General features: G+C 31.1%; 1 protein-coding gene across 1 annotated transcript; it reads left to right on the forward strand.

The window, feature by feature from the left end:
- The first annotated feature begins 7,083 nt into the window (after positions 1-7,083).
- Positions 7,084-10,388, forward strand: LOC146720429 (uncharacterized). The gene is given in 5 exon segments (XM_085488424.1): positions 7,084-7,118; positions 7,120-7,259; positions 7,398-7,965; positions 8,263-8,928; positions 9,926-10,388. Coding segments are annotated over 5 exon segments (1,872 nt in total).
- Positions 10,389-14,592: the final 4,204 nt, after the last annotated feature.

The raw sequence follows: 14,592 nt of genomic DNA on the forward strand, positions 1-14,592 counted from the left end.
TAATTTTAATAAAGAAAAAAGATGTGCTGGCGTAGATTGGTTCTATGGATTTCAAGCTCGTAATCAAAATATACCACCGAATCCTGGCTGCTAGCGACCGGCCAAAGGTGACCGTAGTTATCCAAAAGGCGACCGTAATTACCCCAACACGTCGGTCAATTGAGATCAATTCAGAGATTTTTTTAATCAATGCAGGCTCAATTATTTATTAGCTTTCTTAACTTTTATGCTTCTACTTTCGAAGAATGATTAATGAAGTATTCGTCAACTATTCCATTTTGGTTCTAAAGACATTTCTTTTCAGAAAATAAGAAATAATTCTTACTGACTGCAATATTCCCATTCTCCCCTATACATGAAATTTGTGAAAATGGCAAGCAAAAGTGAGCTTTTAAAATTAAAATTGTATATTTAATAGATACATAAAACGCAATGTATTAATATAAACATTTTCGATTAACATTTTTTATACTTGGACCTAACGATGGTGTTAAATAAAGAGGAAGGTTTTTTTCAATTAATATCACGACAATTTAGAAAGGGGAACACATTTCTTTTAAAACGGTGGATAAAGATTAATAAAAACGCATGCAGATCACGTCAACAATTGATCCTCTTGATACGACGCAAAAAACAAGACATATTTCCAGCACACTTAAGGAACATCCAAACGAACATCTTTTTTCATAGTAAGAGCGTCAAAAATAAATTTAAATATTTAGTTGCACGGGATAAACGTAGATTATTGAATCTTGAGATCCAAGATTTGAATTGTTACTTACATTATCTAAAATCTGAAATTAATAGAATTGAAAAGAGAATGTATAAAGTGTTACCAGAAAACTTAGTAGTCGAATTTCTTGAATTAAACAGGCATAACATCAACATTTATAATAGCAAATATAAGAGCAAAGCAATAAAAAAATTTAATATCCTAATAGAAAAACAAAATAGGGGATGATGGGCTTTATCAATAATAGAAAAATCGATAGATCTAAATGGTTAGTTAATATTAGTAAAAAACAGATTCCGGATACAGTGGCTGATTTTCTTAGTCTTGGTGATAGGTTTGCCCTTCCGATAAACCAATTCGATAAAAAAGATCGTCTAAAATCCGTCTTAGAGGTAATAAAAAACGTTGAAACTAATTGCCATAAAATTCAAACTGAAATTCTGAAATCAACGAGATGTGGAGTGTCGTTGAGAAAGCCCTTCAAAAATTTTTATGTAAACATAATCACATTAACCATAATGATAGATACATTTTAAATTGTTTCTCTAATTGCAAAAAATTTCTACGTGAGAATGATCTATTGGTCACGAGAGCTGATAAAGAACAAGTTACTGTGATTATGGATAAAACTGAATATATTGAGAAAATGAATGTATTACTCCACGTATAAAACACTGAAAAAAGATCCGACTAAACAAATTAACAATAAGATTAACTCTCTCGTTAAATCGTGGCGTGACAATGATTTAATCGACGAGTCGACGTACAAATTTCTAAGAAACACGAGTGGAGATTTTCCACGTTGTTACGGGCTTCCGAAAATGCATAGAACTAATTTTCCTCTAAGAATTATCTCAACTTTAGGCAGTCCTCTATATAATTTGGCTGATTACATACATGGCATTCTGGTCAAATCAACACAGAAATCAAAATCATACATTAGAGATGGTTGGTCTTTCGCTAAAGTTATCGAAAATAGAACGATCAATGATGGCGAGATACTGATATCCTTAGATGTCACTTCCTTGTTCACTAACATTCCTAGTGAATTGGTGTTTAAGGCGATTGAAAAACGTTGAACAGAAATAACCAGTAATACTAAATTTAACTTACAATAATTTCTATAAGCGATTAGAGTAATCTTAGAATCAACGAGTTTTAAATTCAATGAGTTTTTGGCAGCCTGATTAGATGGGATCTTCGCTTTCTCCGATTTTAGCGGATTTAGTACTTGATGACTTAGAATCCTATTGTTTAAACATGTTGGATTTCACAATTCCTCTATATTATAGATATGTAGACGACATCATTGCTATTATTCCGGAAGACAAGATAGAACAGGTTTTCACGAGTTTCAATAATTACCACACTCGTTTAAATTTCACACACGAACTAGAAAACAATGGGTCATTTTTTTTTACATAGTGATGATAAATTATAAACATAATGATTATTTTGATTAATATTCCAGTATTACCTTCAGTCATATATATGAATTAACGAGAATTCATGTAAATTTTTTAAGATGTAAACGTCTCTAGTTTTACATTTAATATTGTTTAGAACTATTTAATTTATTTTTCATTATCTTTGTTTTTCTGACACAGTTGATATGTGACACTATTTTTAAATGTGTTCTGAGTTCTGAGTTCTAAAACTAAAAAAAATAATAGAATATTCATAATTTCATAATCTAAATAAACAGAACTTATATATTATAATTAATATGTATTTCTTTAAAAGTGCGTTTTTTATAAGTCTTTAAAAGTTTACGTTTAATATAAATTTAAAAAATTGTATACAAAAGATATTTTAATAAATATATAGGTACTTTATACAGAAATAATGATTTTCTCCAACAAGTTATTTTTGGTATAATTGCAATATAATTATATAAACAATTATTAAATATTAAAAAAAATAAAAAAAGTACGGCACTATATTAAAGCCATTATTAGCATTGAATATGGGCATAATAAATTAACCATTAATGGCTGAACATTGTTCACCATGTTTGGCCGCGTATAATTATCCTTTATCGGACCGAAGTTATCATTCCATAATATTCCCATTGATAGGCCAGTTATGGTTGCTATTACCGCGCCAATATAAGTAACCTGGTAACCAATTTTGGGTATTAGGCCAATTGTAAAATCCTATAATGTATAATAGATAAACTCTAATAGTTAACCAATTAATGAAAGGTGAATATCTAAATAGGATATTATAAATGTAAATTATTTTATATTTAATCAGAATATTGTATGTTGTAATTAACAATAGGTTAACGCCCGAAATTTAATGATATAAATATATATTATATTCTATTTAAGTAAATTTTATTTGGAATTTTGAATTAATATTTCAAAACCAGAGGCGAATGTCTAAATATATTATTATTAATATATTATTATAGATAGTCTTAATATATTGTTATTTATTGTAGCATATTGTAAAAAGCGGATAAATGCAACGTCGACGATTTATGCATGTCTAAACATTATTGTTATAATAAATGCATATGAGTGAGTTGGATGAATGAAAAAGAAGTTAAATAAAGTAAAATGAGAACCCCTCAAGAGTGTTATTGAGTTACGGCGAAATAAATCTTTGATAGAATATGCGAGAATAAATAAACCCATTAGTCAATTAGAATTTACGTAACAGAAAGTGATTTTTATATTGCCCATATCAAGAATATGTGTCACTAAAAGGGAGAAAAATTTTAAATATATATTTTATATATTAATAGTATATATTAGCTAACAAGTGCGGGGGATCGTAAATCGGCCAAGAGTGCGGAAGTTTGGCGCACGGGGCGAAGCCGAATGTGACAATCCGCATGATGAGCCGATTTACGACCCGCACATGTTGGCTACAATATTTTGTGTGACCGGTGCGTGGAAAGAGCCCTTTCTAAATTCCCATCAAAGAGCGACTTTCTGCGCGCCGGTTGCACAATAACTTTTTTTCTTTCTAACTCTTTTTGCTATCACTATCGCAATCAACCTTAAAAGGATTATAATATTTTATACAACAAATTAATATTATAATATTACTATTCTTATTGCTCATAACACAATATTTCTTTTTAATTATATTTTTCAATAAAAACTTTTATTACCCTGAATGATATTTTAGAAGTAGTTCCTTCTTACTTGAGATATTTTCTTATATCTGGAGAGAGACATGCTAAAGTCATTATATATTATATCTATCTTTACAAAAATTCTATCAATAAACGTAAAATAACTTGATACTTTTAATAAATGTAATATATCGAGTACAGTATACCTAAAAGTTACCACAATCAAATAAATCAGTATAATTTTCTTATACAATACACATTTTAAAATAATCAAAGGAATAAAAAAAATATCTAAAGAAATAGACAAATTTTAGAGAGTTGACTTTGGACGGTATTCATAGTCCAAGCTTAAACATCGTCTTAAGATTTTTTTTATTAAGATCGTCTTGTTTGTATAAGTATGACTTGAGACTTCATGTATTTATAGTTTTAATTAATATGAGACGATCTTCATAAAGAAATAAGCACTTTTTTTTATTTAAGATTTTTTTACTAAAGTTAGTGCTTAAGATGATCTGATTGACTTTTAGTAATCTTCGGGATTTTTCTGATGTATCAGCCAATGAAATATGTGTTTAAATATAGAAAAATTTAACGAGTATGTCTATACCATTTATTCATGTATCAAATTATTGCAGACTCTAAAGTATTGTTAAAAAGTAACTTTTCTGTAAAAAAATGTCAAGCAAAAAACATTATATAGATCCCGAAAAGAATTCTTCCTTAAAATTTTAACAAAATATTCTCCTTGAAAAAAAAGTGATGCTACAACTTTGAAAGACAAAGAAGAAGCATGGAATCAAACTTGCGATGTATATATCTATTGTTACAAGTAAGGTAAGAAATCTATATATATCTATCTATTTATAAATTTTATAAATTCAGTTCATAACATCTTAAAAAACTTGAGGAGGATAGACAAGTTCATTGCCGGACTAACAGCCTTTCGCCGACCAACGAAGAGCGGTTGGTTTAGAGCAATTTCGAAACGCCACTCTGAGTTATTAATAATAATTTTAAAATAATATAGATTAACCGGATTAGTTATATGATTTTTGCACTCAGTGTGGACTGTTTGTGTCGAGCTATGCTTGATGATTTAAATTTAATGTCAATGTATTTCGCCTTTTAATCTTGACATCAGTTTTTAATTTACTTGACATTATATAGCGACTTAGTATTAGAATTTTTATTTTTATATTTATTTAATTTATCATAACGATTACTGCGCACTGAAGAAGACCTAGTACAGGTCGAAACGTTTGGTTTTGTTAAATTAAAAAAAATTTTTTTTCTAAGAATTAATAAAATTTTTTGTGCTCGTTACACAGGGCCTAATAATATTTAATAATTTATCATTGTATAAATTTAATTATTTTTACTTTTGTAATGTACAATATTTTTAAAAAATTATTATATACGTGTGCATATATAAAAGAATGCAATGATAGAAAAGAGAAAAAAGACAGCTAGATCGATAGATAGATAGATAGATAGGTTGATCGATAGATGATAGATAGTTCGATAGATAGACAGATTGCTAAATAAATCAATAGGTATGTGCATATATTATATATATATATATATATATATATATATATATATATATATATACAGGGTGTCCGGTAATTGTCGCCTCAATCGTCGTGTACAGGTAAAGTGAGTTAAACCGAATAGGAAAGTCTTTTACCGTTTTGCGATTTTCGCAATAATTATTGAGTTATTAAATAAAAAAGATCGGCTAATCCACGCGAATAGAAGCGCGCGACGAGAAGAGACGTCCTACTGTAACACGATACACGAAGATTTCTCGAACACGATTCATAGACAGTCATCATTCTATGGAACGCCGTTTTGCTATTTATTAGTAATGCAATAATCTCAGAGGAGGAAATTATAATTACATTATGGAATGGATTTTCTGTAATTAGTTATTTCTTACTTAATATTTTATTTATATAATTTCATAAATTATGACATTTATTTAAAAAAAATGGTTTATTAAAAGCATTTTGTTTAATACTACCAAAAATATTTTGATGTACTTTGTTTTAAAAATAAATTTAAAAATTTTTTGCAAATCAATGATAATGCATTTAATCAAAATTTCTTTCAAAATATATATTACTGTGAAAACATAATTGTATTAATTCAATTGTAGCTTTCTTTTAAAAAGTATTTATTTTTTTCAACTATTAAAGTATTACAAAAATTTATTATTTTTTGCATTTGTCATTATATTGTAAAAATCTATTTTATTAAACATTAGTATTTTTTGAAATTATCGCTGTAATGTAAAAAATACTACTTTTATACAATCATCGTTGAATTGAATAAATTTATATTTTACGCAACAGTCGTGTGTTGCATAAATTGTGGTATCACTGTCGCAATAAATAAGTTCCCTAGAGAGGGTGGTATAACTGTCGCAATAAATAAATTCCCTAGAGAGGAAACACATGTGCTCTCGGGAGGCGCTGTGGCTGTGTACATACATACGCTTGAGGCGCTGTATGCTCTCGGCGCGCTTTTTCACTTCTAGGGACTCTAGATTAGACTGCAATTGTTATTGGTGAGAAATAAGATAACTGTTACCAGTTCGGGACATTCAATCGAAAGTGAGAAGTGCGATTTTATAATATTAATAAAGGTAACTACAGAAATATATTAATATTTTAAAATAGTTTATTAGAATATCCACATTTTATCCATAGAATGTTGCCGGTCACAATATCTTTTAAGGTTAATGGTAGCCGGACCGTATTATACGGGTATTTGTATTACTCATATTTGTTGACATACGCTATGTAAAGTTATGTAAATGACAATTATTATGTTATATATGTATAACAAAATACACTTCACGTTGCTGGAACATAGACAATACGAGTACATGGATATGTCAGTGAATATAGGTAGTACAAATATTTATATAATACAGTCCGGGTACTCATACATTCGGGTATTCCCCGCATGTTCGGATAGTGAAAGGGTATCCAGGTATGCGGATATCTCATTATTTGATTCAAATTATCATCTAATATCGACATTATGTAGATATTGACATCCACGTGATGTTCTTCGGATGAGGTGTGATATATGGATATTTATGCTATGCATAGCAATATCTATGCTTCTGAATAATATAATATATAAGTTAAATATTTGTATTATGTCTCAGATGAATAGTCGAGATGAATTTGCATTATCAACTATTGCAAATTCAGTAAGAGGGGCTATTCGACAAGAACGATCTCAAATTATGCAAGCTACCAGAGAAAATTTTAGACCATTTCGATTATCCAAGTCCAATCAGAAGTCCAAGAGGCCGGCCAAAACAATCAGTGAAAAAATTCACTCTTTTCTTATTACGCAGATCAAATGCAGATTATTATCCATGCGTGACTGAATGTTCTTATTTACAAGAAAATGGATTCGGTAAGATATTACACAATATAATTTTAAATTAAAAACTTAATAATTAATTTAATAATTAATAATTAAAACAATTATTATTATTAAAGATTATTTAAGATTATTTTAATAATAAACATGAAGATTTCTTATTATTGGCAGGTAAAAAAATTATCGAATTTGAACTCAATTGGTCAATGAGTAGAGTCCAGAGATATATTTGTGAAATTTATTCAAAAGTACAATTAGAATCAGTTGGATTTCGTTTTGGCAAATGCGCCAGAGACAAGAGAATTACATTGTTAGCAGTGGATACACTTGAAGAATTACTGAATGAAGTGCCTAGAGGAACAATTATTATTATCCCAAATAGAGATTTGTCTTGTTTTTCTGATCATACAAACGATGCAAATATTGATACTTCATACGAAAGATCATCGATAGAAGAGTTTTCATCGATGGAAGAGTTAAGATATAACAGACACAATAGACTTACTATCAGAAGACACTCTTTACAAACACAAGCAAACTCTAGACAAGAATCAAGCAATAATGAATCTGATGATAATTATCAAGACATGCAGGATTACAATACGAGAAATAGACGAATTATAAGAGAGTCTGTAGATATAAATTCTCGATTACAACAAAATAACGATGGATCTGATGATTTTCAAGATGTTCAGAATGAGAGCAGATTAATCAACAGAAGAATATCTTATCAAAATGATCAAAATGATCAAAATTTAAGTAAGTTGTTAATTATTTGACAAATATATAAATAAAAATTAAAATAGCAAGTTGAATTTTTTTATTATACAAATAAAGCTTTAATTAAATTGTAAGAAATTTTTCTATAATAATTTTTTAATTTTCTATAATAATTATTTTTCTATAAAAACGAATAATGATTAATATCGCATGATAATTATCGCATTGTTTTTTTATCGCGCGGCAAGTGTTTTTGTGTCCTATGTGCAAGAGCCATATTAACAAGTACTGCCAAGTTTCTTTCTCTTACAAATGTATTTGTTTCAGATTCATTGGATTTGGACAATTTCTCATATATTCCAGAAGCAAACCAAGAACTTACTGATGAAATTGAGTATCCTGATTTACCTAATGAAGAAATAAGTATAGATATTATAATCACAAGAGAAAATATTATCGAAGAAATGCTGAGCTTATATAAAGATGAAACAATAGTACAGAAACAGATCAAAGTTGCTTTTAAAGATGAATTAGGATTAGACTATGGTGGCTTAACAAAAGAATTATTTTCCGAGTTTTGGAAAAAAATTATACTTGAATTCTTTAGAGGAGAGAATTGGTCAGTACCTTACTTATCTTTATCAAAAATAAGAAAAGGTTTAGATGAAAATTTTCCAATCATTGGTAGAATTTTAGCTCATACCATTATTTTAACAAAATCAATTCCCACAAATATATGTAAATCCGTATATTTAAAATTAGGTTCGCTAGATAAAGAAGTAAAGCAAGACATGTTATTAAAAGATCTTTTTCATTATTTAACACCAGTGGAACAAAAATTAATATACAAAGCAAAGAATTCTTTTGAAGACTTAAACGATTCTGAAAAAGATATATTATTAGACCTGTTTGCGACTTACGGACTTTTAGAAAATCCAAAAAATTCAGAAATAAAAGATCAGCTTAGCATTGTAACGGCGTGGCCGTTACTAACGCCTCGCGGGCCGATCACCCGCCCGCCACTCGAGGCTATGGCGCCTAAGGCGCCCCTAAAACACAAAGTGATACACGGGTCACCCTACCCCAGGGGCGCCCCACTACAACCCCCAGAGGCGCCCCACTACGACGCCGGCACGTTACCCCCACCACAGCCTCGATGCAGAGTGGGGGAACCGCCCGCAGGGTATATAAGCCGGCTCGACGGATGAGCCGGCACCAGTCCTGTTCCGGACCTCCTAGCCAGGCAACGGGCTTCTCAGTTGTTACGCCGGGTTTCTCGGTTTCTGGCCTCCTACCTTTAGTATCGGGCAACGGGTTTCTCGTTGTTACGCCGGGTTTCCCGGTTTCCGGTCTCTTCCTGCTATACACCGGGTGACGGGTTTCTCGTCATTACGCCGGGTTTCCCGGTTTCCGGTCTCTTCCTGCTATACACCGGGTGACGGGTTTCTCGTCATTACGCCGGGTTTCCCGGTTTCCGGTCTCCTCCTGTTACACGCCGGGCGACGGGCTTCTCGTCGTTACGCCGGGTTTCCCGGTTTCCGGTTCCTCCTGCTAACTTCCGGGCGACGGGCTTCTCGTCGTTACGCCGGGCTTCCCGGTTTCCGGACACCGATATAGGCTATATGCCTCAGTACGTTCGATCTCCAGATTTCGCATACCGGGTGACCTGTAAGTCCTTTCCGGACACCGCTACAGGCTATACGCCTCCGTACACCGTATCTCTAAGTTATACCGGGTAATTTGTAAGTCTTTTCCGGACACCGCTACAGGCTATACGCCTCCGTATTTTGTTTATACCGGGTAGTCAATAAGTTTCTCTATTCAGGCTTTATGCCAACGAACATTTTGTTTACTTGTTTCTTTTTGAATAAACCAAAGCATTGTTAATAAGGAATAAGCGAGTCTGAATCTCCCCCTTCCTCCCGAATCCTGGAACCGGCGAGCCGATCCGCGGCGTCAGGAAAGGTGAACCGTTACAGCATTATAGCAGTAAACGTTTTATGCATAGAAAGTCATAATTTTATTAAAAAGATGAAAGATGGAATCCCATTATTTTGTGAAAATTTTTTTACAACTTTAACTGATTCTAAATTAAATTTTATATTTGAACAACAAGTTGCTAATTCTAATAAAGTTGTAACAGTTCTAAAGGCTGATCCAGAAGAATTGAATAATATTCAAACTCGAGTCTTTTACTTTCTCAAAACATATATAAAAAATTTGACACAAGAAAATCTTTCAAAATTTTTAATCTTTGTAACTGCATCGCTACACTTGCCTGATAAAATAATTGTAAGTTTCAAAACATCGGGTTATCCTGTAGCCCATACATGTTCGAATACCCTGGAATTGTCAACAACTTATTCTTCTTATCAAGAATTGAAAATTCATTTTGATTCAGTTTTAGAAAATGAATATTCCTTTCAGTATACTTTTTTATAAAAGTATATTGCAAAAGTATATTTTTATAATATTTTTTAATATATGTTTTATCTTTATATAAGTATAAAATATATAATTTAATATATAAAATATTAATTTTAAAAAGTATATTTTTATAAATTTACTAAAAGTAATTATAATAATAAGCAAGATGTATTCCGTTAAAATACTATTAACCAAATTATTTAAACTCGTTGCAATAACATATGTCTGCTTCTGCTCTATTGATAATATTTCGATTATGATTATAATAAGATATTATTTCTATCTATCAAAATTATTGTTCACAATATTAAATGTATCATCGTTAATCATACTATGAATCCTCAAGTTCTATTTTCAAAAATTATTTATGCTGCAAAAATTCTTTATTTTTAATCAGTTTAATAGATTCTAAGACCCATGTTCTTAGTTTATTTTTATCAATAAAGGGGGTTTTAAGCATATGATACTATATAAAACATACATATAAATATAAATTTGCTTAAAAGAACATTTATCGATAAAAATGAGTTGAGTTGGGTCTTTATTCTGTCAATAATGAAAAGAACATCGTTCAAATTATTATTTATTTTTATTATTATTTAAATAAATCACATTTTATTTCACGTTGTATATATTATACATTTTCAAGATAGAAACCTATTATATATTATGTATATATATATTATGTGAAACATATTTTATAAATTTAATACATTCGAAAATGATTTTTGTGTTTTAAAGAACAAGTTGCTAGTTCAGATAAAGTTGTAACTGTTAGAAGAGTTGAACAAAATTTAATTCTGAAGTGCATTTTCTATTTAAGAGAGGTTGCTAATCCAGATAAAGTTGCAACTATTCTAAAAACAATTTCAGAAGAATTGAATAATATTCAAACTCAAATTTTATTTTTAAAAACTTATAAAATATTTAATACAAGAATTTTTAGATATTATTTGAAACTAGTTTACAATATTAAGTTTATATTACTATAATTTTTTAATACATACATCACATAAGTTTATATATAATCTCTTATAATATTGAGTTTATACTATAAGTTTAACTATAATTTTAACACTACATATGTATCTTCAGCTTGTTATAATCATACAATATATGTAAAAAAGAAAAAATTTTAATTTTATTACTTAAAAACTTATATGTATATGTGGAAAGAAGTATTTAATATAATTGTTTTATTTAATTAATTATTTCATTTAGTGACAGAGCTCTGGCAAACGATGACCACTCGTTTCGGACAGTGCCTTACGGGCGGACCTACTAGCTGCTCCAATTTTTGCTCTAGAACAAAAAACCAAATTTTTTTAATTCTTTATATCATTAGCTAGCGAACTACGTACGGAAATTAAAAAATAATTGTTTTTGGTAAAAATGACACAAGTTTGAAGGAACAAGTTTTCATTTTTTGACGAAAAATTTTGCACAAATTGTTTGTAAAAAAAAAGTTTACAACGAAACGTAAATCCGTACGTAGTTCGCTGACAAATGTATCTTAGAAGCTACAGTTTAAATTTGAAGTAAATCGGTCAAGATTTGTGGGAGTTATGAGGTCGCCCAGTTTGAAAAAAGTGATTTCGAAGAAAACGCGTTAAAGTTTTATGTAACAATCAGCGATAGAAATTTTTCGTTTACCTTTAATCTGCGATGCCTGCACCATATAATTGACCTTCCTCATTAATGTTCTTCTCCTCTGGTCCTTCTTGGTCGATTTAGTGATGATCGAGCCTCTTTTGCAGCATCTGTCAACGACGCCTCCGAAAGTTTGATGCGTCGCGCGGCAGTCTCGAGGCAATAATTGTAGCAGTTCGGTCCACTTGTTATGCTTAATTCTCCCATAATCTTCATAAGGTTGGAATATCCATCATTGTATGTACAAACGCAATATTACTGCTGTATCGATAATAATTTTGCCGCTGGAAACTGATTTTGGAGCCATTGACCAAATCAAAGCGTTGTAACTTTCGTTACTGTTTTGGGTGTAGCCACCTAAACAACGTTTAAGAAGATCGTCACTACTTAATTCTTCATAGATTGGGCTTAATAGCATCAAAAACCATTTGAGGAAGAGCTGGCTTATGCTTAAATTCAGCTAATTATTAGTGGCTTTCGCCAGTTGCCACTTGCAACCACGAATCTTTACCGGGCGGGCATTATCGTGCTGTGGCTTTTCGTCTGTGGATAATTATGATAAAGGGTCGCCCAGATCTCTCGCCTCATATTTTCAATTGAATTATGATTACGACGGATAGCTAATCCGAAATAACAGACAATTCATCTATAAGTTTAGCAGTCAATTTGCCTTTTCCTCCAAGTCCTTTCATGGCATTCTTCAACTTGCGAAGGCGAGTACCCATTCGTTTTTGAACATGATCAATACAGTCCTTTTTCTTTACTGATGAATTTTCTACTTGTTGTGATTCCAAAAGACCCTTAAAAGTTTTGGAATCTCCATCTCCAATGTAATTTACGTATTTCACCTGATGCATTGTTCCTGAGCGTTGGAACATTTCTATGACTGCGTCGACTTCCATTTTGCCGGCTGATCCCTCGTGATTCGCTTGACATTCGTTGGCGTGTGATGTTTTCCATTCTTCGTATTCTGTAGTGTCAACTTTTTTTTCCCAAAACTCACAAGTTTTACAATACTTAGACTTCACAACAATGTCAATTATTTTTCCAGAGAACCATCCAATTAAGTTTACCAATCCGAACAGTGATGAAAAGCCACGTTTTTCTCCACGATCCATCGCCTGACACTGTTAAAACCATCTGTTTGACCTTTTCTAGAGACAAAGCCTTTCTTCTTGAGCTGCCATAAGCATACTTTTTTAGCAACTGTTTCAGTTGCGTGTAAAATTGTGCGCGTGAGTTTATCGTAAAATGAATGAAAAAATTGGTCGAGGAAGATCCATGAAGGCGCAAAACTTTTCTATTCCATGAAGACCAATACCAATAATCGCATAGCAAAATCATTCTACGATTTATTTCAAATGCATATCAATAAAAGGACAATTCGGATGAAAAATGTCGTCGGCAGTTCTCACAAGAAAGAACGATTTGAATCCCAAGCTCGTTTGCTGCTTTCGCTAAATGTCACTTTAGAATGGCACGTTTACACACAACAGATTCAGAAAGTGCAGTAAAAACCGCAATAAAATTTAGTAAACGGTAGCCAAAGTTTCATTCACTTTAATTTCGTTATATGACTCTTCAGATCTCCTCAGTTTCTATCAGAAGTACCGACGCTCTCTGGAGGCGGAGCCTCCATTTCAAATCGATTCAACGGTCTCTTGCCTGATATCTTCGATCTATACTCATAGCTCTTACTACCTCTCGTACTTTTACGACTCTGTGGTACTCTTCCACTCATTGTACCAGCAATCACTAATTTTATCAAGCGTATAATCGATATACAGATTTTGTATCCGAAAATGTAAGAGAGATAAAAATGTCGTGTACACTGTATCGTTCCAACGGCTGTACTGACCCTATACTAACACATTTGCTCTATTATATTACTAATGCCATCTACACGTTCACTAGGAACCTAAGAAAATCTTACTCAAGCTGAACTGTGCGTAACTAATCCGTTTATTATTCTCAGAAGGATCCCTTCGCAAACGCTTCAAATCTTACCGAAAGGTAAGATGCTTTGAACTTCCAAAAATGACACTTAGGAATTTGTATCTGTTATAAAACCTTTTTTTTCTTATTCTAAGATCTTAAAGCATCATTTAAGCAAAAAAAAAAAAAACGTATAAGTATTTAAATATGTTACTATTTGCAAATACTTAGACTTATAATCATATCATTTAATATATTAATTATATAATTCATTCGCTCTTCACTAAATTCTAATTGAACAGTTAAATTAGAATTGCTTTCTTCATCATGATTAATAATCACAATATCTAAGTCATCTATTCCAAAAGCATCAATAACTCTATTGTATAAGTGAGGTTGGTTCTGAAAAATTTCACGGACAGCAGTATGTTCACTATTGACATTTTTTAGCATACCAGACAACCAAAGTTGCCTAGGAGTTCTATTTCGTTCCGTTCTTAACTTATGAAAATTCCACGCTTGTGTAAAATCATCCAATTTTTTATTTATATATGTTAAATAAACTTGTAATGCAAATATATGTTTTTCGTTATTAATATCTAATAATCTATCTTCTTCTAACATAGTAAATTCA

Source organism: Nylanderia fulva, unplaced genomic scaffold (genome assembly GCF_048542155.1).
Source record: "Nylanderia fulva isolate GAGA-0341 unplaced genomic scaffold, ASM4854215v1 Scaffold698, whole genome shotgun sequence".
NCBI lineage: Eukaryota > Metazoa > Arthropoda > Insecta > Hymenoptera > Formicidae > Nylanderia > Nylanderia fulva.